This window comes from Varroa jacobsoni, unplaced genomic scaffold (assembly GCF_002532875.2).
Source record: "Varroa jacobsoni isolate VJ856 unplaced genomic scaffold, vjacob_1.0 scaffold_23, whole genome shotgun sequence".
NCBI classification, from domain to species: Eukaryota; Metazoa; Arthropoda; class Arachnida; order Mesostigmata; family Varroidae; genus Varroa; species Varroa jacobsoni.
Window position 1 is genome coordinate 53449 of NW_019212925.1, and position 25689 is coordinate 79137.

Here is a 25689-nt window from a genome sequence, read left to right on the forward strand (position 1 = left end):
AACCTTACAGGAGCATACGCAACCTATATCCTATTTTGATTCCTACTTAATCATGTGCAGTAGTTTGCTTTAAAAATAATCCAAAAGTTGCGTTCATTTCATTAATTCTATCTTGAAAGGTTGAATCATACCGATTTTTTGGTCAACTTATGCCTTTTTATGGTGTTATTATTTTGGTGTCTAGGTGCATTTACATTGCCGTTTGATGAAATGCTTAAGGGCACTACCGGACCTTAAACTCGAAACATGGAGGCGCATTTACGCGTCGAATTTCAATGCAGATACAACCATCGGAATAATGCAGCTCCAGCCGTCTGATTTGTCTTAATCATCTAGTTTTGTTGGCAGTTATTAATATTTAGAATACGCGCACGTATAATACGGAATTATTACATGATAGTAGCGTGTACGGTGCAACGTGAATAAGACGCAAACTAACAAGTCATTCTATCTCGAAAAACACTGCAATAATGTTACCACTTTATTTTTGGTAACAATGTTTAAATACTGGTTGTTTAACTGGTACGAGTTAGGCCCCATCATTTCGTTTAGAATAACAATCAGATAGCAGAATTATAGCACTTATGGCAAACTGTCGTTTGCCTACTATATATTTACTTCTTGCATACCCACTTTGTACGCATAGAGGTCTGAGTCAGTACAGAACCAGGACTCCCAGTGAAAGTCCGTGAAATAGAGCAAAATAAGAACCATTCGACACGTTTGCGTTTGGCTTATGACCCCCATCTAATCACTTTTTATTTTTTATTATTATTTTTTTGGATTTATTTGAATTTATATGGAGCGAATCAATACCACTGCTATGGTGGTATTGATTCGCTATTTCGAAAGCTCGAAGCTTTATACGTAATGGCATATTTTTTTAAAGGTAAACATCTTATCTAAACAAAGTAGACGACAGAAAGCAAACGAACTTATAATTTTATTCCGTTTAACGGTTGATAGAACCATCTGTTTTTGTTAGCTCTTGATGCAGGCCTTTATGAGCCGTACTTATTTGATACATGAAGACGTCAGTGATGCATTGATATTTGCGAAGCTGAAATTTTCATTGCTAATAGTAAATGTCTTTGTAATGGTACAACTTCAGGCATGTCGGTTCGTTCCTGAAACTCGCCTGTTCACCACATTATTATTCCTTTGTAGTGCGGTTTGTAAGAAGTACAATGTACATTTGTTAGTTATAAAACAAAAGGTTTTGAGAGATTTGCAGGTATTTTACCCGTTATCGAACATTATCCCTAAGCGTTTCTTTTATTATTATCTTATTATATTTGCATTTACGATTATTAAAACTCTATATAAAAACTGCAATGTAATATCACTACTATTAAGTTCTGCTTGTCAATTTAATGATTTCAGTGCATACGTAAGTCTACTGAGAGGTTACGTTCGATCGAAAGACGCGCAAATATACATTTCCGCTATGCTTTTATTTTTAGCAGATAACGCATCGCATTTATACCTCTTTTTTAATACGCAGACAATTGGATGAAATTCGTTTAATTAGATATCAAAAATCGATCATAGCTATATTTAATCGCATTTCGACTTTGTATGGTTTGTATACATTATTTACAGCGGAAATTTAGTATATTATTCAAGCTATGAGGGCGAAATATGTAGATCGATGTATATAAAAAAGAAAATAATATAAGAAACCTATTACATTGACTTTTGGTTAGATCGACACTACGAGTTAATCTGTTTTCAAATACTTGTGATGTTGAAGAGATAAGTACGTGTCATATATAACAGCAACAATAATAGAAATATCAAATACTTTATATATTACCTATTCTAATTAATCTTCTTTTATTGATGATAAGAGCTTCGAGCGGATACAGAAAAGCGGAATGATAAAAAGCTGCGAACCAAGTAGATAGCAAAACGACGCTCCTCGGGACCAATAGATTGTGGAAAACACAAGTGGACCTAGAGCACGACTTAGAGCTCCGATTGATCGCAGAATCCCAATGATAGTGCCCTTTTGATCGCGTGATCCTATGCGGGATACATGGGATGTCAAACAGGGAACAACGAACGCTGTCGACAAAGCATATAGCAGGATGCCTACATACAGGACAAGCGTCGATTGTGCTATGGCAATAATCGAGAAGCACGGTATTAATAAGCCAATGGCATAATATGCAGCCTTCAATTCGAGGCGAGGTGGAATTCGTCGAACGAAGCCTCCCTGAATAATAACCATGACGAGTCCAATAGTGAAATACATTTTCCCTTGGTCCATTCGCGAATAATCAAAACGCGAGTGGGTCAGGAAGGCAATGGTGTATTCCAAGCCGGAGTAGATCAGCAGGTATGTAAAATAAACAAAGCCTGTCATTGTTAGGTGTGCCTTGTCTCGCGCATTCAGCTTTTGCACTGGTTTAAACGTGAATAATGAGTGGGGGTTGATGTAGTCGAGAGCTGTGGCCATGCTGTGTCGAATACTTCCAGCGCGGCTTGAAGCTGGCAAGCTCTCGCTGAAGAGCACCATTATGATAAGCATGTTAAGAGATGTGCTTCCTATTGCCAACAGGGCCGGAGTCACCCAGAAATCGGAGGATCTTGCCATCATTGCACCAATCACCGGGCCGATAAGAAAGCCAACCGAAAACGCTGCACCCACCAAGGCCATTCCTTTGGCTCGAACTTGGGGTGAACAAACATCAGCCACTATCGTCGTACAAATGGATACGCTGCCGCGGCTTACACCTCCGATAATGCGTGAAGCGACGAACATTTCGAAATTCGATGACGCCGACCAGAGAACATAGCATGCTAGGGAACCCAGGTTGCTAAGTAACAGAAGAGGTTTGCGCCCATATACATCCGATAGAGCACCTACGATCGGGGATGTAGCGAACTGTAGCAGAGAAAAGATTGATCCGAGCAGGCCGCCTATAAGAACGATATCGCTGACTTCGTCTTCGGTGGTGGAGACGAGAAAGGTGCGACGCCAGGTTCCTGCGACGCTCTCCATCCAGGCATAAAGAGGACTGCCGTCTTGTTTACGGTAGTAATCAAGGAGCGATGGCAGGAGTGGCAAGATCATGGTGAAGCCAAGAAGATCAAAGATTAGCGAGTTAAAGACAAGGTACATGACGCGGGGCGCGCGTCCGCCAGATGTTGCAGCCGATAAGGAGGAGGCGGCACCCTTTCGTCCGGACTGGTCTCGCTCATCGAATTTAGCCTGTGATGACATATTCATTGGTCCTGTACGAAACAGATGACATCGCCCATTAATATTGTATACGGTATTACAAGCTAATCAATATGACAACAAATTGTTATTTAGCATTACTTTTTAACAGTCACACCCGTATCAATGTGGCTTGCAGATGTGAGTTGTATCGGCGATTGGTTTAGATTAGTTATTTCACCGCGTAACACGAACAATATCAGCGTGATGCATGTGTAATTTCAGTATGTCTGTGATGAACTAATGATATAAGTATTACTATTGCTCTTATTTATAGGTGCTTTAGACTGAGGCCATATTTACTTATATACAAAGCTGTCAGCTTAACCTAATCTTTATGGAGTAATTATGATAAAATATCGTTATTTGTTTGATTGACAAAAAATATAAATATAGTACAAGTGTTTTTTGTAAAAAAGGAAAGTATATAGCAAGAAATCGTTGATTTATCTTTGCAACTAAGGAAAGAACATTACATTAAAGCATAGCTATTTGAACTTTTGACTTCACATCATTCGTTCACATATGAGCAGGTGTCAGCAGTACTTTGTGGACTAATTCCTGTAGTGATTGCATTTCTCTGACTGGCACTTATTCAATTTCAAAAAATACTGACCATGTGTATAATACTGACCATGTGTATATCTATAATAGTGCTCATTAAGCCTTAAATACGCGGGATGCTTAGTGTGACATCAGGTTGAATGTGAAGGCCCAGGGTTTTTCGATGTGAAGGCAATTTTATAAACATATCAATAGCAAAATTCGATAAAACAGCAAGACCTATAGCTTAAGAGTATAACTGCTGGAAGAATTCAAATCAATTATGTTGAAATAATAAGCCTGCATATAATATAAATATGAAATATAAAAAAGCCAAATAAGTTGTAATTAACTTGACCTTTATCCGTTTATGTCGCAAAACAATTCGACATTCAACACACTACGGCTTACGAACATGCGAAAGCAAATAACTTTGTATTTTGTGCGACTCTGATGTAAACACTATGGGCATCACGACACTGCCAAAGTAGAATTAAATTTTTTCCACTATTGAATCTCGGTGTAATAATTGTGATTACATTTCCGACCATAAATAAGCAGCATCTTGTACTTTAGTCTTCGTCTAGTAGCTTGTTTCTATAACGTGCACTGCTGTTCGTGGACCCATCTAAGCGGTCAATCGCCAATGAGAAAAATTAAGTCATTATAATAAAACAATACGTCAGACAAACTGATATTGCCTCAAGGACAACTAAGTCAAAGGCAAAAAAAAAAACTGCTTTAAAGCTCTTACTGTTGAAAAAATATCGATGAGCACTGAGTTTAATTTAATCGGTCAGTCGTTCGTTCGCATAGCCGCCGTCCGCGACAAAGCAACCCGTCTGAGGAAACAGCTCTACGGGGCAAGCGAATCCAAACGTAGCCTTCTGTGAACAACGGATCCTAGACGTCGCAAGAAAGTTGACGGTGAGAACATCTGTGGACCGTCGTTTACACTTTGTATCAGCCACTTCTATAAGAAATGACTACTACTGCCAACACAAACAACTAAAAAGTGCCTCCACCTTGTAAGTTTTTGATACATTTTAGTCAATGAAAGTAACTACATTACAGTTCGTCATGACATAACGTTGACATATAGTTGCACCGTGCAGCAACCCGCACCGTGCGAGTTCGATTCGCGCCTAAGCAAGAGCTGCCAGCTGTTTTGCAGATGAACGCATGAGAACTGGAGGCCCGCGAAAGCATGCACGGTTTTGAAAACATCTATGTGTTAGTAGCTCAACATGGAGAGTCAACAAATTACACTTCACGAGGTGCAAACGGCATCTGCCAGACAATACTAAAAACCTGCTATATACGTAAAACTAAGCACATGTAACGTATAGCGTATGTACATGCAGTGGAGTATTAATGCACTTGATAGGGAAGAATGTAGATTAGCAGCTGACTGAATTTCACCGACAAATGTTACACTATGAGAATCATCTGGGTGCTATTTGTCAAACTCATCCTGCTTTGCCTCATTCGTCACTAACACTTGACTACAGGTACTACCTCGATGGGTTAAATACCTTTTTCTGGGCGTCGTAGTACGTCGTCTGGTCGTGGGGTTACAGCAGCATATTTTCCTATTCAGGCCAACCCAACGTTCAATTTCAACTTTCCTTTTGTTCTCTTATACTTAACATAAGCTACCGTATCGTGTTAACGCGAATCCTGTAATCTTCGCTGCGGTATCTCGCTCAACAAATTTCAGTGTTATCGCAGCATAGGATGTTCGAGTCCACTAATCCGTTAATTTTTCTTTGCAGCCAGATTATCGTGTTTTGCGTCTAACTCACCCGTCGTTTGGTCAAAATAAACCTTTCAGCTATGGATACAGTTAATCAAGACAGGCGCTAACGACAAATCAAAGATACTACTAGCTTTCAATTGTTAGTCCGTCAGTCAAGATAATAGTGATGAGAATCGGTGGAGGGTTGAAGTCACGATCCACCAACAGCCACTTGTTTCTACCCTAAACGATGCCCCTAAACGATTTCAATGGCCATCAGTAAACTGTATACGATACAGTAAGTATAATAGACAAAGAATTATAATACGTTTTAATACTATAAGACATGCCATTGCGCATCAGAAAATTTGGGTGCCGTAGGCCAAGATGTTTAAGGCCATTTAGTACACGCTATTTGCTATTGGCTAGTGTTTTCGTTGATGAAGTCTAAGGCTGACGATATTTTGAATCGAGCCGCTCGATGGGTGGCAAGTTTTAAATGCACGAAATAGTATTCACCAACAATTTCAGTCTAATAGCAGTTTGTTGGGTGTTTGAGAAATTAAAGCTAACACGCTGAAATGGCCACTCAACTCGGTATTTCCAAGCGAACTATCGGCACTATACAACTGTATATCTCAGTCAAATAAACCTATCTAACAAATACATACTAAATATGTATTTGTTGAAAAACATTATTATGGACCATATAATATTAGGTACATACAAATCAGATATTAAATTCGATAATCGACAAGATTGCCTATAGCTATCTGTATTAAAATAATGAGTCAAGACCGGATCCGAATGAATGCGATTGTACACGTTTACGTGGTAACGTCTCTGTACCTAAGCTTCTTCAAGATACCTGAAACAACGACGCTTCAAGGACAAACCAAATTCTCGACAAAACGTCAGTCGTACAGCCATAACTATAATTGGTAACCAAATTATCTTTTAATAGCTCCCAGAGAAGCTGATATTAATCTAGTAATAGTAAATTGAGAATAGTGTTATATTATTTCAAGCTCTAATGCTAGTAGGGTATCTGTATAGAAGGTAAAAGTTTACCCTATTCGTATTCGTTAATTCCCTGATGTCACAATTTCCATAGAAGGTATGAGTAACTATACTGCAGCATTGAACCATTGTATTCACTAAACTAAAGAAAAAAAAGAGTTTAATGTTAAAAAAAGTTTCCTTTGCTTAGTGAAATGTTGTGAAAACGAAAGCTTTTAAGCATGTTGTACCGTGGCTTAGTATTGATCTAATCATGGCATTTTGCGTGAACAATGGGACTGCGATGTTCTTTAGCGATTAAAGATTGCCCACTCATTTGAGATGACATAATTTCCCTGAAGTTAAAACCGTTATTAATAAAAAAGCTTTTTTGAAGCTAATTGTATCTCTACAGTGCCAGCTATAAGTATATATAGGGCAAATACTTTGAACAAAGTCAAATTAGTATATCCCAACCTTAGTTCATAATTAGCAATACTTTACCTTCTGTGATTCTATATTGCTTGTCGTCTAGTTATTCGGAGCGAGTAAGATTCGGACCTTGGACTTCTTAAAGTTGACGCAGTCAATCGATGATTGGATCTAGAAATTAGCTTAGATTCATTTGAATTGAAAAAGAAAACAGTTGCTCTATGATTTTTCACATATGGCTTTTCTTTTAAGTTATGGACAAAGGTAAAATCGTCTGGTGAGACTGCTCATAAAGGCTCACATTTCTCCGAAAAGAAACAGAGGAGCGAAGTTAGGAATAGAGATAAAGACACGTTACGATTTAACTATTGACCAATGGAACCCGTTTATTAGTTGGAACTAGTTAGCAAGCGATAATTCGCACTTTTGTCTACCATAACGATGCAGAAAAGAGATCCTTAACGGTGCTGGCTTGTTGCCAGCTAGAATCGTACCACAATAATAATTAACAAATGTAGCACTCGTTCTGTGTTTTTTTTTTAACTGAGGTCAAAATCACTTGTTTCTTATCAGTCAAATCAAAATCTACTTGTTCTGGCTACATGGTTATCGCTTGCTAGACCACGAACGGTGAGAAATACTTCGTTCAACCTCATAATCAATAGTTTGTTTGTATATAATAGAACACTCCTATCTTTTGCTAGAATAATAACAAGCTCTGATCAACAGATTACACTACTGTAATAAGGTTTTTCCATCGTCAGTGTTATCAGGAAGACTTTATTCTCATTCGAGTAGACCAATTTACGTTTTACTAACGTAACCCACCCTGACAACGTTTTGTCACCTCGTTCTACTGTGCTACTCGTTGACTGTGACTGACTTGCCGACATACGGCGATGGTTGATTGCTCAAAATGTATATGTTACAACACATAGTTCTATGTACAGCGTGTTAACGAACCCGCATTGAGGACGGGGAAATGTTTCATTCAGCTGTTTGTGGTCTGAACTCTTCGAAAGTTTCATCTCAGCTATTCTCCTACGTTGGTCGCAACCTAACTTCTGTGATGACTCTCCCTCACAAGCATCCAATAATTTCGTTTATTTATAAGTTCTCGTAGACAAATATCGACGAAGGGATCGAAGATTACCTGTAACTATTATAGCCCTCTGTTTCTTTCCATCGAAATATTAGTTGCTACATAACGAGCAAATTTCGATCGTGAAGTGAACCTCAACTTGAAACCGACGATAGAGATCTTCCGAATTTTGGTTAAAAACGCGTATGACATAAAGATAAAATAATTTTTAAACATTAGCTGTAAATATTCTACCACTTCAAACAAAAGTCTTTGTGTGATTGTACATGACGTTTGCATCTTTATTTTGTACTCGATATAAAAAAAGGCAGCCTATGTTGTTAAATGGCAAGCGTTCCTTAAACCGACGGAGAGCAAGTCTGTGAAAAACTGAAAGGAAAACTCTTCAAAGTTTCAATGATTCAAAAATTTTGCACAGTCCTCAATTAATAGATATAATAATGTTGTTATTACCTCTTTAATAAAGTATCTACCCAAAAATGAGCACCTCTACTTGCATAATAGTACACAATTAAGCGACATAATCTGATATCGGGCATTCTTTACTATTACATTGTTAAGCAAAGACAACGAGACCAAAATTGAGCTTTATCAGAAGCGAAAAATATAATCATCTGTATTGTTGTCAATGAATGACTTCACAAGTAACGGAACCTCGAAGCAGGGCCGCAAAGGTAGCTTGCTTGAGTTACAAGTTACAACGTATAGTTCAGCGCGGTCAAATCGGCGCCAGGCTTTGATAGCAGCAATTGTCGGTCGTACATACTATATAGTATACTGGTACGCCAAATATTATAGGATGTGGAAATATCTACGAAGTAGATTTTTCTGTTTGTACTCCTTACTTTCCTTTTATTGCTAATAAACGAAGTACTCGTGAGCAACTGAAAGTCAACGAATCCAGCTGAAGTCACGGATCCTGCCCTAATAATACTGTCATTTACTTGTTCTGGGATTAGGAAATCCTTCAACGTGGTGCCCTTCCACTGGTGAGTCGGAAGAAGACACTACGTCATTCAAGACTCAACGACGTATGCATTTCCCTGTGTACTTTGCCGCGTTTTGCTCTATTAACTGGTACCTTAGCAAAGTGTTTTTTGTGGTTTTTCCCAATAGGTGGACCGAGCTCAGTTCTAACTTTATGTCCCCTCTCCGCACAAAATGACAGGATTGTGTCCTAGCTGAGGGGATTTAACCTGCTGGATGCACGGATCTTGAGTCGTTTTTGACGAAGCAGGCGGCTTAGGCGTGCAAATTGATTGTGTATTTTACTGGCTGGCTGGCAGCCAGCCAGCCAGCCAGCCGAATTCGCCTGCTCAAGGCCTTAAGATTAGGTCTAGGTCGAATTTTCCAAGAAATAGCTAGATACGTTACCGTAAAGTACGTGACTGTATCAGTTATATAGTTCGCAGACCCGTACTTGACTGCTAGTATATGATAAATTGATTTCGTATTTAAGGTGGCGTCTCGCAATGTGTAATCTCTACCCAACCGCGACGGCTAGGTGAGGTTGTTTTCGTTACGAACCTTGAGTGTATTAGAATTAGCCGCTTGTTTTATTGCACTAGAATCGTCCTGTGCTTAACAAATTGATAGGTAGGACATCGTTCATGTTCTACTTAATAGTTTGTACATATTTAAACACTCGGGAAGAGACACTTACAAGGTGGAAACTTAACAAGTGGTCCTGTCATTTGGGAAGCTTTCGCGCATCCTTACAGGACTGCTAAAGTATAAAAACTAACAATGGCGCAAAATTTATATAGCTAAGGAGACCGGAAGAAGCGAAACGTGGCTTTTATTGCAATATTTTTTTCTGGTGATACAGATTAAACGGTTTTCACTCGCTTGATTCTCAGATTTGTTTGGGCAAGTTTCTCAGCCAGAAGATAATGAGATATTGCTGTTTGGTCAGCCCTCACCTAAAAACAGGCGCAGGAATCCACAGGAGATTGCACCGAAAAGCTTCCAGGAAAGTCTACAAAAGAGTCCACCGAAGAGCGCATCTAACGAAAGTCAATCCAATTTCGACCCGAGCAGTGACGGTAAAATTGTCTCGAAGTTCTCTTCATTGCATTGGAAACGAATCAGTAAGCGCACATATAAGGGGCACTTCTGTCTGACCACATAGCGATACAGTGGTTACATAGCGGTCTACTTTCTAGTTCGGGTGTGCTAAGCTCGTTCTAGCTGAAATTTAATTACAGTCAGCCGTACTTCCACAGTGACGCTAACAAGGTAAATTCGCAGCCACCGAATAGGTAGGAACAAGTTGATATTTTTCTATTTCTGTTTCATTTTTTTCAGACGGGCCTGTCACGGGCAATGCGCTCCGAAGATCGTAAAAAGAATACATCAAATTGATATAACTAAAGCCAATAAGCTAGAGAAGTTTCGCGGTAAGGCACATCAATGCCTTAGGGTTTTTGTCGGGCGTACGGTTTTGTTGACATTGAAATTGATCTATTACGTGACAGTTAGACGTTAAGGTCGATGCGGGTACAGCTAATCAACAGAATCAGCGATAGTTTAGAGTCTTCGACAAATAGATTATTCCGTCCCCCAGCTTTTTTTGATGATGTTTCACTTCTGCTAGAGTGCAACATTTACGGTTAACTTTTTGCTGTGGTAAAAAGTTACGGAATAAAATCATACTAAACCTAAGGATGCTACAGTTTTTCGTTGATCATGATTAATGTATCCTCTTTGTACTGGCGAACTTCCCGGATTTAGTGCCTCGCCAATGGGCAATAATACCTGTGGTATGGTGAGGACTAGATTTTTTTTCATAGTAATTTACACATGAATACGACATAATTTGAAATCGGACCTAGTGGGAATCAAGCTTAAGATTTGATGTTTCGTCCTGCTCGCTCTGCAGTGGTCAATTAGTCAGGTCCAGAACTAATGATAATCAAGTTACGGTTGTGCAACGCGTAAGTTAAAAGCACCTGCTGCTTCAAAAGAGTCGAAGGTATATATAAATAATATATATATATAAAAAAAATGCCAACCTGTATAAATGGCAGTTGGTGTATTCCCGCAGTTTTGTCTATCTAAGGATAGATAAACTTCCATTTATTGTGTGCCGTCTAAACCATAAAAAAAAAAAACTTAATTAAACTAAATAAGATTACTGTTAACAGACGGCATATGCAGTTCACTTGATGAAACAGGTTTTCTAGGAGCCGAGCAAGTAACTAAAATATGATAATTAAAAATTGCTTGTAGCAGGATCAGTAATTCCTTTAAAAACTCATTGTTACAGCATTCTTGTGTAATACACCGGTAGATTCGCCCCAGGGCATTATTTGTAACCGCAACTCTTTCTCTTCTGATTTACTCGACGATCTCCCGGGAAAGCGAAAGACTCTATTTGCAGGAAGGCCATGACTAGCTGCTCGAAGCCAAGGCTGCTTCGTCCGATTCTAGACATTGCCTTTGTTACGGGCAACAGCACTAGTCAATGTAAAGGCTATCGTCTAGACAAGACCGCAAGAACATTTACCCTTGCGTATTAATTCTCAGTGAACAAAACACAAGACTTGGCGTATTTCGAAACGGGTTTCTTCTAGTGAAAATGTGTATAACAACAGCTCACTGACCGGCAGGGCAATTTTGTTTACATTGACTTCTGGAAAGTGGTTCGGCCGGTCGGTTGGTTATTATTTTCTCTATAAGGTGACCGGTAAACATTATGAAAAGCAATGGTGGGCGACCTGATCTGGGGCGATCTGTGACGTGCTCAGGGTTTCGTGATTTGTTGTAGATTGTGTCGATTACCTCCGTGATGTGTTGCGATGTTTATAACCCCCATGACGATGAGGTAGTTATATGCATGCACGCATAAATATTTGTGTGTATAAATTTTGCGAATTATGGCAAGAGATTGTATTTTTTTTTTTTTTGTTTTTTTTAATAAACCATCCGAAAAATATATCACATGCTATTACTAAACATATTGTCATATATCGCCTATTCGGCTATACGCAACATCCAATCGCCAGTCAGGCCAACACGACCACGAGAACTTATTTGTTATAGAAGATGATCCTGCTGAAGAGCAGAACAGAGAAACCATCGGCTTCAAACCTCGACAAAAGCTTTTAGATGGCACCTCCCTACTAGCACGATACAAAGGTATCTATTTTGCTATATTTGTAAGGAAAATACGATTTATTTACTTAACTGAGATTAGATGATGATGATGATGATCATATCATGTTAACTATTAGCTCGTGATAGAATCTATAGCGAAATACAGATATTGCACCCTCAAACTCAGAGAAACGTTTAATTTTCAGGCAAACATGCTAAGGATTGGAAAGATGTCTTCAACCCGGAATATTGGCGAGGCTATGTTGTCCGATGGGAACATTTACCAGACGTTGTACTTGAACAAATAATGGGACATCTCAATATTCCTGACAAACACAGCATGTCACAGGTCCGTACAGAACCCAATGAACGTGGACATAGTTGTCAGGAAAATTTGCTTCGGTCACAGGCTCTTATTTGAGATATATCTATGAAAAAATAGCTTCTTTTTAAATACAGGTGTGTCGTAATTGGTACCGTGCCTTTCATCTGCCACGATGCTGGCGACATTTCATACTCAACGATCGAACACTGACCAAGCGAAAGTATACCAGATACTTTGGCTACGTATATGAACTCGACCATTACCGTATGCAATTTTGTTTACAAAAAGTGTGTAAGTACTCGAAAGAAAAATAGAAAAAAAAAAAATGTTGAATTTGTGCTACTTTTTTGGTAAATTCGATTGAACTTTTTGAAAAAATGTCACACACTCAATGATGAACAATCTTAGGAAGTACACGCGGTTAGGATTCATCATTTAAAAGTGTATTTTTTTGGTATTTTCGGAAGGTTTTTTTTTTTTTGATTTTTTTCACATATGTGGTAACACCTAACACCCTTCATCTTTGGTTTCATGCTTTTCATGCGCAATCAGCACCGTATTGGCATGCTATCCACGTGCAACCGATGTCGACTTTGATGAATCTATTCAACTTTGTCACTCTTGCTGCCCACTTCAGCAAATCGCGACGCGAACGGATCGGTGTCGAGGCGTTCAGAAACCTGCACACATTTGAGTTTAACTTTTCACCGGATCACATACAGGGTACTGGTCAGCATCACGATAACGTGGTATACGGAACAGGAGGACAGCTTCTGAAAGTAAGAAATGAAAAACATGCGGTACAAGTTCGTGATACTAAATTTTCCCCATTAGAGGATCTCTTGTGATAGGCAGTAATGTAGCCCTGTTAGTCTGTGACTAGCGTTACATAGATCTGCTTGTATTGCTCTATTAATCGATTTGCTTTATATAGAACCGTCGATAAAAGTTGAATTTTAGACAAAGAAAGGTTGTTTTCGATGCGAGGAATTATTTAAATCTAACTGTTTTTAATTGACTCGCAAAAACAAGAATTGAATGAATGATCTTTCTAACTACGAAATTATCGAGTAGGGTGTCAAGGACCTGCTGACTGAGCTACGCTTTCTGCGTCACCTGATTCTAACGAACTTACTATTGGATAATGCCTTCGAAGCTACGAGTCTGCTTGACGAAGCTGCTGCTAATTGCATGTTTTCGTTAGAAACACTCAACATTACCAATTTGACTCGTGGTCCAGTTACGTTTTTGCATCCTGGTACATTCTTTCATCTGCGCGTGCTGTACATGTCCCCTCAAAACTTACACAAGGACACCTTACGAGTGATCGCTGAAGGCTGCCGTAGGCTCCAGGTAGGTACGGATTGAGATGCTCATGTAATGGCGACAATGCCAAATCAAAGGGGATGGAAATAATATATATATATGAGCTTCGGTTTTGCGCAACACACATTTTCTATGCCCTTTTATTTTTATTCATATATAACTTGCTATGGATTTGAAAGCTGTTACTTATTTTTTTTTACAGGAGATGCATCTGGTTCAAAATCAGTACACCCAGATAGGCATGGTAGTTGCAGCAAAGTACTGGACAGAGTTTCATAGGATTAATCCAGCTATCAAGGTGCAACTTGTCCTGCAGGGAAGGGCCAGAACCGATGTAAGCGATATAGGTTTATGATTTTCGTACTTAACATAGTTTTTTTTCTTAAATTTTAGATCCGTTGCAATTATGTGTGTCAGTAAACAATCCTTTGTGTCTTCGGCATGCGTGCTTTCTTAGCTCATTTGGCAGGAGCGGTGTCCCGTTGAAAGCGTTGTTATAGACTCACGATTCAAGCCTCTCACAGCTGAAGCAGCTGTACTGGCTACATCTTTGTACGGAAATGGGCTGCGTAATTTAATTTACCTGGGGTTACCCCGCTTTCCACAAAGCAAGAAATTCTCGGAAAGGTGCGACTCATCACTGCTGCTTCTCGTTAGACAATGTACCCACTTACAGAGACTTATCATCCGGGAGGTATGTGCATTCTATAGAGAACATGTGTAGACAATTTCCTTAAAAATTCTTATGGGTAATATGATATAAAATCCAATGGCTGCCATTCAAACTATAAGACTTTCTGACAAAACTGTCACAATTCAGTATATAATTAATATCTACGTATCAGGTAATTTCCACATGCACGCTTCTCCTAATTGCCTACTATGGAAGTCGCTCTAATCTCGAACTGCTAATCGTACGAGCCAATGGAATTAAACGAAGATTCGATTTCCCGCCCAGCCCAGAATGGAGCCCAGAGTTTGTACAATGGGTGAAAGCCTGCTCGACGACTTACAAAGTAAGCAATTGAAACATATTATCTGCGTTTGAGACCCAGAGTACTTCGGTAGTTTCAGTTGAAAACACCTGAGACAAACCATACTTTCTTGATAAAACGCTGGGGAAAAAACGGTTAGTCATTGAATCGCTAATAGTATGCAGCTTCAGCGCGCAGACTGACTGTTCTAGAATCAGTCTACCTGACCGCCACCCCGGTGCGTTTGTTCTGTTCGTGACTGGATGTCTCAGAGGTTTTAATATCTATTAAAGTATAATTGAATCGATAGTAAAAGAATAATTGTGCACTATTTTATGCCCCTTTTGCAGGCTTGCTTTGCTGAAGTCTGTCAGTTAATGGGAGACCCGTCATGGAGACCACTCACTGACAAAGAGTTTAAAAAACTACAGAATTATGACAGTGTCCGCCACATGAACAGAATTAACTATAATGCCTAGTACAGACATAAGAAGGTATAGTTGTCAGTGACTGTTCTAGTTTATCTCGGATGTTTCATTTAATCTTAGACGCTAGTCGTCGACCACTGGTTACGGTTTACGACTCTGTTATCATGTCGTTTAGACGCAGATAAAGCCACAGCGCGTTCGAGAGAAGATATTGAAATACTTCGTTTACTAAACTTCACTATTGACAATTTGTTATAAACACATATTGTAATTAAGGAACAAGCTCTACTCTAATAATTCCGAAAGCAATGTATCTTCAGAACACGCCGTCTTTGAACACTCTTCAGTTAATATCGCTCAGAGAACAATACTTGAGTGGCGCAGTATGGCAATTGTTCGAGAGGAAGCAGCTACTTTGAACAACAGAATTTTCGCGTAATTTTTGACCATAGTGTGAGATTGTATGATATAGGGATCAAGCTCTCATATGTGGTAGAATCAAGATGCATCTATAGCAGTGGAGCCGTGAAAAAACCGTACAAACAACCAGAACCATAGCGTCATGTAAAATGTATAGGTAATAGTGAAAAGCTAGTATGGTCCCAGTAAACAATCAAATATTCAACCACAAAACTGCGCCTGAAATCCGATTGTCACTGACATGGATAAAGCTTTATTTTTACTATCCAATTCAAAATAAATACTTAAGACAAATGATTTCGTATATGCTTAGTTTAATTATATAATTAAAGTTGAGCGAGTTTCAAGACCTCGTTCTGCCTCCCCGCGCTGACACCACTGGTTCCTTCGACTACTTCCGCGAACTAGCACAATTTCAAGCAGAAAGCTCTTGTCTGAATATCATTAAAATTAAATCTATGAGTTGGCCTCAATTTTTACAGTATCTGCACCGAGACACGTGCTGCCACCGCGGCGTAGAATTTATAGATTCGTCTAGATTATGATCTGTATAAATAATCCATTACCGAATAATACAGTTATTGAAGCATTCGGCATATTGAAGGCAATAACATCAGATTGTTTTCATCAACAATAACAGTCGTGAAAAATGACAACTAGAAAAGGTAAGACTATTGAAGGTTGACCTTTATTTTCTGAGGCAGTTGTGAGCACGCTGTTGCGTGATGGTCATGTTCAGTGTGCGTTTTTTCCACGTTCTGCACGTGCGCGACTTTGCACACGTGGTTTCCGATCCTGCCACTTCAGTTTGGTAAGATCCACAGAGATACGACCTGCGAAGGCACTGGCTCTAAATAACTAGAGCACGCAAGCGAAAAACAAAGGCAAAATAATTACAGAAACGATTGTGGGTGCATTTTTAAACGTATCATTATGTATCTACGGCATGGGTATACTAATCAGTACTGCAAGTTTCTTCTAGTGAAACTGGATTCAAAATAACGTGTATTAGTAGAACTAACTACTTTTCCGGAAGAAGAGAGCAATCATTCTTGCAATTTGAGGTTTCACAGGCGGCCACCAACCTATGTTTAGGCGAGCGACAGTTCTCATCTGTTGTAAGAATGTTGTTATACATGAAGCAACCAGAAATAGGCGTCAGAAGTGTGAGCATTCATATAGTACCCTTGTTTGTATAACTATAAGTGCAATTGACGTTGGCCGCTGGCAATTTATCTCAAAAAGACGCTGGTAACTTTAGTATGCATAATACATGCAAACAAAATACGCAATCCGCTTAAATGTTACCCTACGCGACCTGGGCTTCGTGAACTTAGACGTATTTCCCTGAATATATGACCAGGTCTTTGAGAGTACGAGGGCACGACATACTCAGCAGCTACTACAGAGTTCGTTTTACCATATTCGCGTATGGTGTCATGAAAAACTGCTTGTTCGAGGCTTCGAATTATCGTGCTATACAGAATTATCAGCGTAGGAAACTGTGTGGCAAGCAAAAAATAATACATATATAAAACTAAGTATTATAGTGATATACTGATTCAACATCTAACGCGTCACGTCACGATGAGACTTACATAATGCAGACATTAAAAACTTACTACTTATCAGCTTGCTGATATATATTGTTGCAGCAATATTGCTGAACAATATTCAATTTTTTGACAGGGAATTTGTCGTACGAACTGTGGGTTAAAGTTCATTGTGGGATCTTTCGACTGCAGACCCAAAGGTCTCCGGTTTCAACCCCAATTTCCTCTCATCTGCCGTGGTTCCAACAAGTTTGCTTAATCTAGTTTGGCTGTTTTGGGCTTTATGCATTCTAAATGCTTGCGAATATGTCTAACGTTAGCTTAGGACACCAAAAAGAAAAGCCGGAACCGCTTTAGGATGACCTACAATTTGATCTCATGCATTCTTATTACCCTGCTATTAGCCTTTCTTATCTAAGTTTTTCTTTGAATTATTTCCAGTAGCTTGTATCGTTTCGCCTCAATATAATCCAATAGGTCTTACGAATTATGTGGTGCATTGTCAGAGGGGTGTACCAGTATCCTAGGTGGGGGTTTAGTAACTTCAACATCATAATGCGTATATTGAAGGCCTAACGTACGGCTTACTCTCTAAGTGACAGTCGCACAGCCAAATAAATCTAACAGTCAATTTTATTAATATCTATACAAATAGCTACCAACTGCAAAAAGCAAAAACTGACGTCAAGTAATCTGAAATGAGCTCAAAATCTTGGCTGATTGAAATCTGGATCCATATTCGAGGTTGTAACTGGATTAGAAATCGAGTATCCGATATTTGCGCAAAATGACACTTATCACCGTGAAGATGCAGACGTCGTTTGATGCGATTTGAATGGGAAGATTGCTGGCATAACGTGTCAAATATACAAAAACACCGTAATTTTTACGCGTCCTATGTCATAATCCCAATAAGAGGAAACGCGTTAAACGATAAAGAACTTTCTTTTCGAATATTAGTTATTTTATAGGGGTCACGAGTGTCTATCGCTATTAACAGCATCATCGCTGTGCGTCCGATAAGTGTGCCATTGAGTCCCGAAAAGCGGATCGCTTGCGGTACGATTGCGTAAACAATGCGTTAAAGTTAGAAGTGACTTTTCTCGTCGTACTTACTTTTAGCTGGGTTATATGAAGTAGCACCGATGCTGTGTGTTCTTCTGCTTATTCTATATTATTTTGAAACCTATAACGGTACCGTGTAACAGCTTAACCGCGGATGTTGGGTAAATATGGCGTTTAGTACTAGGCATTTTGAATTTCGAGATCGGAAATGAATTACTTTTTATGGGTCCGTGAGGACAGGACCTGTCGTCTCAAAGATTCGACGAGAAAACAGCTTAAAAAAGAGTCGATAGTACGTTCTTTTTGCAATACGGCACGAATTTGCTCTCAAATTTGTGAGACGAGGTTTATGCTAACAGCGTCATCTGTGGCATTGTTTCGAATGGAGGGCATTTAATGGAACATTTAAAGGAAAATTTGTGCTCGGCAATAGTCGCTGCTCCTAACATGTGTCTTTAAAAAAAATAATTCGTCTGCTATGATCTCACAAGAGAGCTAAACTGGTTGTCTCAACTCGTCTTCGATCGAATAGTAAGAATCGCAAATGAGGGATCAACGAAACGAATTCAAATCTGTGCGACACACTATTGAGCCTCATGAATCACGCGCTTCGACCTTTAGAGGCTAGTGATTACTTCAAACTGCCATTTAAACGCAGTGATCGTAATAGCAACAACCAGCTTTAGTCATTCGTTGTTGTTGATAGCAACAATTCCTTTGTCTTGCAGTGATTTTTATTTACTAATATGTGGATTACATCTGAAAGAAGTTGGCGCGCATATGGTGCACAGACCGTTGCACTGGGTTCATTTCTTATATAAGCATTTATTGTCGAATTTCCTTTCAGCAATATTTTATTGTATCGCCTTTCAGACATTGTCGTCACTGACAGGTGGATTTGGGCAACCAGACGGAATCCACATGAAAATTTGCTGACCCCGAAGCATCAAATAATCAGAGTATATGTTAATAAACTATATTGATTGTTGTGCTCACCAAAGGCCCGTATAAATATTGTTATTTGTGGAGATAAGCGTCGTGCCTACACTAAGTATATTAGCAGACACTTGTCTCTAAATAAACACAACCTAATGCAGATAAAATATAACGAAACATTTTTACTGGGAAAAATATCTGATGACGAAAGCTGCACGAAGGAAACACTTACGATAACATTCTGCTTTTTTGTTTGACAGATTCGAAGGCATCTTGCCTTGTTTTCTCTTGTTCTCTAAATATATGGATTAAGCAATGATCCATATCTCGAGTAACTGATGTGGTTTTAACTAACGTCAAAGTTGAAACAAGATCAGTATATCCTTATTAAATGCATTTTTTTTTGATTGTATGATATACCGCACTATTTGAGTATGTATACCCACGTGAGCAAAAAGTAGGACGAAAGGTTAGGTTAAATTTTGGTTAATTTTTCCTGTAAGGTCGCATATATCCTGTAAGGTCAAGTTACTATATATATATATATATATATATATATATATATATATAGAGAGAGAGAGAGAGAGAGAGAGAGAGAGAGAGAGAGACAGTTGAGTAGGTTAGACTGGTGCTTATACGCCTTTTCGGGGTGGGCGAACAGCTTATGGTGTCGAAGTCGCCTACATTGGAATACAAGAACCGTGTCTAACTATCACATTTTAATGAAATAGACTAGAAATAATGAACTTGTTCCTACATTGATTAATACATGCAACATAAACACGATATAAATCGTACGGAACAGGTCAGCTCAATTCTAGGCAAGACATTCAGTAGTAGCTATGGTTTGCACAAAACAGTAGTAAAAGCGGGAAATAATTATCGGATATTATTTTTATAACAAGGATAGGTGCAAAGGGACTACCGTCCACGTTTGTCTTGATATGATTTTCGAGAACCTCAGCTTGTACACCAGGCCCGTCAATTGTGAGTGAACATGAACGGCATATTCCGTGGCCTTACGTCTCTCCTAGCATTTGCCTGTTCTGCTAAAAAAACGATTCAAAAACCGTCAATTCTTAGAAGCACACTAGTAGCCGTATTATATTAATCATAATATAAAGCGCACCTTCAGACAATAATCAGTCACATAGATTTGTCGTAGTCCTCTTCAACGAGCATTGCGTCATGAAACATTATGTATTGAAGCATATATTTTTCGTGTATATATTACTGTCTTTTTCAAATATAATCAAGCATTCTCTTTCAATCGGCTCAACACAGATAGTAATAATGTCTCACAGTCGTTCAAGTGACAATGCGCAGTCTTTAACCACCAACGTTTCTCCTAAACAACCAGCAGAAGGCACCGTTCGAACACCTTGAAATATCACAAATACTTACGAATAGCACAATTTAGCTTACTTGTGTCCTTCTAGTTTCGCGCCTGTACACAATGTTCTTATATACTAAATGATATTCATTATTATCTAAATTCAAATTCTAAATACGACATTGAGGCACGTCCATATACTGCCTCAGTGCTGGAGTGCCTATTAAAAAAAGTATCGGAGAAATGCGCTAGGCTTACAGATAAATTCCAAGGTTGAAGTTCTAACCTATCTTAAGGCCGTAGTAGGCGGCCGCTGTGTAGGCGGCGACGCGTGGCTGGTAGACAGCTCCAGCAAACCTGCTTATGGTGAATCTCAATGAAGTGGACCATCACCCAGTTTCAATTTAATTGTTTAGCTCTACAGTTCGAAAGTTAATTAGTCAAGCACTTGTCGGTATCTACATGAATAACGGCCGTACCACGCCGTCAAAAGATCTTCAACGGGCTTTGTTGTCTTGCGAGCTATCTCTACGACTGAAAGCTAAACGCAAATGGATGGAAACTGGAAAATCTATATGTCGGTAGGCGCTATTTCCGTGGTCGAAGTTCAATAACAGATAACTTCACACAGAAAACCCATGAAGAAGACCTCTCAGAGAAAAATAACTCATTTTTTAAATTACTGTATTTTTACTTTTTCCTTTTTGCTCAGATATTTGACTCTGTAGACCGTAAAATCCCTCACAACATTATATGAATCCTACACCGGTCGTGATGCATTCTGTGCAATCGCATTTATTTAATAGATCTGAGTTTAATATTTAGACTGGGTTTCTTCTTCTTGTCGTCGGGTGCTACACTAAGCGTATCTCGGCAGTTACGTTCTAGTTCTCTCCCGGCTTGTTTTTTTGTGAAATACATTGGATATATTTGTGTAATTCTGTTTTGGTCTCTTTCTGTCTTGTGCAACTCGACTTTTATAGCTGGCTCAGGACATCCAGGCCTGACAGGGTGTATGGGGCAATATTCTTTTGTACGGCAAGATAATATATATATATATATATATTGCATGGTAGTAGCGACCAACATACAACGAAATATACAGCTCCATAAAAATATCAGAATATTTTATCGTTCCCAACATATTTCTTGAGCCCGGGTATTACACAGTATCTCTAACTTTTTTCTCTTTTTAAAGGTCCGTTTTTACCCATTAGTCGGATCTATTGCTGTGACTCTGGTCTTCTGCTAGCTATATCTGCTGTTATATCACTAGTTAATTTTTAATGTCACCCGTTCATTGACCGTCAAGAATGAAGCGAACAGTCCCTCTACATGTCTTGATTATATTGTCGGCGCCTTCAACTTAGTTGCCCCAGGTTTTTGCATCTGAAACTACGGGGCCTAAGATAACAAAGCTCAGCGACGTTTTACAAGCCTAGAACTTTTCTAAATAACTTGTTGATCCGAAACTCTACACGCCTGTGGGTTAGCGCAAACGAACCCATACATGGTTTTATTTAAATCTTAACGTTCAATCCTTTTTAACCTTCTCAATATAACTGAGTACGATAGAAAAGCCATTTTATGCCAACGTCTGTACCCTGAAGTGGAAACACAATAGTCATAGGGTAAGCTAACCTAAATGAAAGCTGTTTAGACATTGCTGCTTTCTTTTCAAGTAACAATGCCGAATTTAATAGCGGAACCGAGTTCCGCTGTGAGTGTTTTCCAAGTAGAAAGCCATTTCTCCATGCATCTAAAAGGCGATTCCAACGAAATAAACACAGGATCTATAGCCCTGCTAAGCTCCAGTTATATAATAATCGCTTTGGATTACGTTATCGAAAAGTGTGGCATAGATAGCGTAAACGGTTCCTGGGAAACTCCCACAAGTAAGTTATTCATTTATTTTCGACTAATAAAAATAGGCTGGAATAAAGCTTTGAAAGTTTTTCTAAAGAGCTCTCCAAAAGGTTCGCTTTCGAGTAGACAAAATATTTATCTTCATTTATCGTTTTTTTGCTTGATAGTTACACAGCTGTGTTCCTCCAGCACGCTACCACGGCCCGGCTGAACCACCATGAATGACTTGCATTTATGAAGATTCTGAAACCGCATCGGAAGGTTGGTAATCGTCAGATTAGGATGGGCTTATTGGGCAGTACGCAGTCATAGACTAGCATCAAGATGTGCCTTAGTAATATCAAGATTACGAGCGTAAAGCTTTGCAGAGGATAACCAGTATATCCAGGTCGATACTTACTGAAAACGTGTGCCCACATGCATTTACGTTAAACTTTTACGTAATAGTGTTTTGTCAAGCCTGAGGTTTTGAAAAAGCAAGTTTTAGACCAAAGGAATGTTTATTGCTGACTTCCGTAAATCTGCAAGTAGTATCGTTAATAAAGCAATCTAGTAAATATTTTTTTGTAAAAGATACGTCCACACACATACAAAACTGAGACAACCGGATTGACTGTCGTCTGCACTTTCATCTCTTAGCTGGTAGCTCTCACAAAATGCGATGAAAAATAATATTTTTTTGTTTGACTATTATCAAAATGACACACCGATACATGAAAAAGACAGGACTATGCGCAATAGATATGAGTGGTTTATATTGAGGTTTGTTTTTTTCAAGTAGAAATATCAATTAATTCGTTCAGTTTAGGTAAATGAGATCGTTTACCTTTTCAGCGACGAGGGTACAATCCAACGACTCGAAGTCGTCCACCCTACAGTTCGAGGTACCGTAGACAGCAGTAAAATTGTACATCGGGAAACGGCATGGCTAAATAGAATGAAATATAAAGCGGCAAGTCGTTATCGATCAAGCTAAACTTTGAAGTGTTCCCGTATTGCGCAGATTCACGGTAATCCCCTGTGACACTGCCGTTGATAGAGTTTTTCCTAAGATATTCAGATAGATCTAAACCAGGTTTCAGTCTACCGTACCCCGAAGTCATATTTAGCGAGCACAGCGCACTCCAGTCTCCTTTAAGGGCATGTTTAACTGCAAAGGAACGATGTCTAACCTTTTTGTAGGCATTGACAACTTCGACAAGGATATCTTGGAACTCTTGATGGTTTTGTTGAGAATAGAAATGAGCGGCATATTCGGCAGCCAGACGAATTTCGCTATCTTTAACATCTCGCGGCTCCCAATCCATGTCACAATCGCCTGGAACGCCATAAAACTAGGTTGTCGCTCAAATATTGTTAAAAAAAATTCCGGGTGCTATTTTCAAGCCTAGTTACTTAATCACGAGCTTTAAATTCGGACGGTGAAAAAAATGAAAGCAGATTTGTTTGTGCGTTTAATACTGGACAATCTCTCTGATTGTTTTGTAAATAAACACTTTACATTGGGCACTACATCTTCATGCTACGATACAACACGTCACCGTGATCCCCACAATAATTTTTTATCGATTCTTCATGACTTTTTTTTTCACTAGATCTCCATTTGCAGGGAACCCATAACACCGCATCCACACTCACTAGAAGAATCTCTACGAACCGATACAAGAACTGTTGACAGCGGTCGTTAAGTCGCACACGACGGCCAGCACCAGAGCGGCGCCAACGAAAGCTTTTATAACAAACGCCATTAAGACGAAGCAGTAACACTTTGAAGCTCCTGCTGCCAGCAAAACGTCCTAAAACGGATTGAGTCGCCCAGAAAACGGGATACCTGGGCGCACGAAGCAACTATCCACTGTCAACACCGACTATTGACTCTATCTGAAATGGCAATAGGCTTGCTATTGGTTGACAATTGGCAAAGCGGCGTTCTTCTGCCACAGGATCGATGGCAAGTAAACAGCGTTATCTTAAAACAGATTTAATCCCCCGGGTCTCTTGACGTGATGATGGTCGGCAGATTTCACGGGGTGGCTTTTTTTTCGGATAATCAGGAAAAGTGCATACGCATGGCTCTACTGATCGCGTTACTCGTAAGCTGGAAAGTACGTTCGGTAATCGGATTGATTAGCTAATGAGCGGTAGTTGGAGAAGCTTAGCTTGTAGCTTCCAAATAGAGAAGAGGAGTAGGTACGCGCGAAGCTAACGATAGGAAACGGCTCGTAAGAACGTTGTTTTCCGGCCTTTTCCTATCAGTTAGCGTTAAGAGAGATAGCTTTTAGAACGGAACGATAACTGAGTAGTCAATAAGCTATGATGTATGTCTATTCGTGTCTTCTTCTTAAAACTTCTGTATCCAAAAGTCAGATGTACGAAAAATGGCTTTCTGAGCTATTGTGGTAAATTTTCGAGCTCTTTTTGCTTGAATCAGAATCAAGAATTTTCCGGTTTACCTGATAGAAATATTCTTTTGAATTTTTTTTTCAGAGGCGCATGAAAATGGCGAACCTCATAAAGGAGGCTTCCGATCTCCTTGACGCTTCGTCCAGAGAAAAAGTGTTCGACGACAACAACAGCAACTGATCTTCGCAATCGCTAGATGCCGACCTTAATGATTAAGAAATAGAAGAAACATCTCCCATTAAGGTGCTCACTTGATTACAACCTTGTTGACCTATGCCAACAAGATACAAGTAGAACGCATTGCGCGCTCCGGTTATGCTTAACCGACTCCAGTCTTCAAAATCGCATGAGCTTATTAAGAGCCTGATCTACTTTTCATAGATTCATTTGAAACTGGAACGGAATCGAGGGAGTGAAAGCGACAGACAAAGTTAATAACTTTTTCATAACTAGGTAATGCAACTTTATTTTCTAAGGGCTATTAACAAGTCGTCTGTAAATCATGAAGAGATGAGACGGTAGTATAGTACTTGATGAATTTTGTTGGGGACTGTCTATTGCTAGCGGAGAACTGCTCACTTTTCATAGTTTAGTAGCCGTTCTAGCAGCGTTCACATATACAAAACTAATGTATTTCTATAGCATAATGTAGGGTACTGCAGTAACGACGTACGAATTTTTTTCTTCTGATCTGACGTTTGTGCTGGGCGCTAACCGGATTGAGAAAGCGATTTGTTCAGCGGATTAGCGTACAACCGGCTCTCTCAGTAGAAATACGGAGCCCAGGCAAGACTGCTGGTCAAAATTTCGCGCCGCTAACGTAGCAGCGCTAGCAAATATGTCCTCTGTGTACTTCTCGTGTTTCCCCTTTCCTATTTGCATTCGTTGCCCATGACTTGTGAGCACCCACAATAATTATATC

The 25689-nt window shown here is 39.3% G+C and overlaps 3 protein-coding genes and 1 long non-coding RNA gene across 8 annotated transcripts; 2 read left to right on the forward strand and 2 right to left on the reverse strand.

The window, feature by feature from the left end:
• Positions 1-923: 923 nt before the first annotated feature.
• LOC111258617 (solute carrier family 75 member 1) lies at positions 924-4909 on the reverse strand. 2 transcript variants are annotated; one of them, XM_022830033.2, is made up of 2 exons: positions 4524-4909; positions 924-3240 (listed from the first exon to the last, which is right to left on the reverse strand). In XM_022830033.2, exon 2 carries the CDS (start codon positions 3233-3235, stop codon positions 1826-1828), a length of 1410 nt encoding a protein of 469 aa, XP_022685768.1. In that variant the 5' UTR covers positions 3236-3240; positions 4524-4909; the 3' UTR covers positions 924-1825. The 2 variants fall into 2 exon arrangements, with proteins under 2 accessions (XP_022685768.1, XP_022685779.1); XM_022830044.2 differs by having other exon boundaries at positions 4842-4897.
• Positions 4910-5015: 106 nt separating this feature from the next.
• Positions 5016-7170, forward strand: LOC147754005 (uncharacterized). Its single transcript, XR_015310230.1, has 2 exons — positions 5016-5280; positions 5545-7170. It is a non-coding gene; the product is annotated as an uncharacterized LOC147754005 (long non-coding RNA).
• A 1644-nt stretch (positions 7171-8814) lies between these two features.
• On the forward strand, positions 8815-21148 carry LOC111258627 (uncharacterized). 4 transcript variants are annotated; one of them, XM_022830067.2, is made up of 12 exons: positions 8815-9029; positions 9500-9544; positions 9956-10085; positions 12048-12180; positions 12345-12487; positions 12598-12754; positions 13016-13242; positions 13538-13816; positions 13992-14123; positions 14247-14483; positions 14635-14805; positions 15114-15915. In XM_022830067.2, the coding sequence occupies exons 2-12, from the start codon at positions 9513-9515 to the stop codon at positions 15240-15242; spliced, it is 1770 nt and encodes a 589-aa protein (XP_022685802.1). In that variant the 5' UTR covers positions 8815-9029; positions 9500-9512; the 3' UTR covers positions 15243-15915. The 4 variants fall into 4 exon arrangements, with proteins under 4 accessions (XP_022685802.1, XP_022685788.1, XP_022685795.1 ...); XM_022830053.2 differs by lacking the exon at positions 8815-9029 and adding an exon at positions 19103-21148 and having other exon boundaries at positions 15114-15257; XM_022830060.2 differs by lacking the exons at positions 8815-9029; positions 9500-9544; positions 9956-10085 and adding an exon at positions 11472-11866.
• A 119-nt stretch (positions 21149-21267) lies between these two features.
• On the reverse strand, positions 21268-24387 carry LOC111258660 (uncharacterized). Its single transcript, XM_022830112.2, has 4 exons — positions 24022-24387; positions 23537-23682; positions 23191-23292; positions 21268-22607 (listed from the first exon to the last, which is right to left on the reverse strand). The coding sequence occupies exons 1-4, from the start codon at positions 24110-24112 to the stop codon at positions 22506-22508; spliced, it is 441 nt and encodes a 146-aa protein (XP_022685847.1). The 5' UTR covers positions 24113-24387; the 3' UTR covers positions 21268-22505.
• Positions 24388-25689: the final 1302 nt, after the last annotated feature.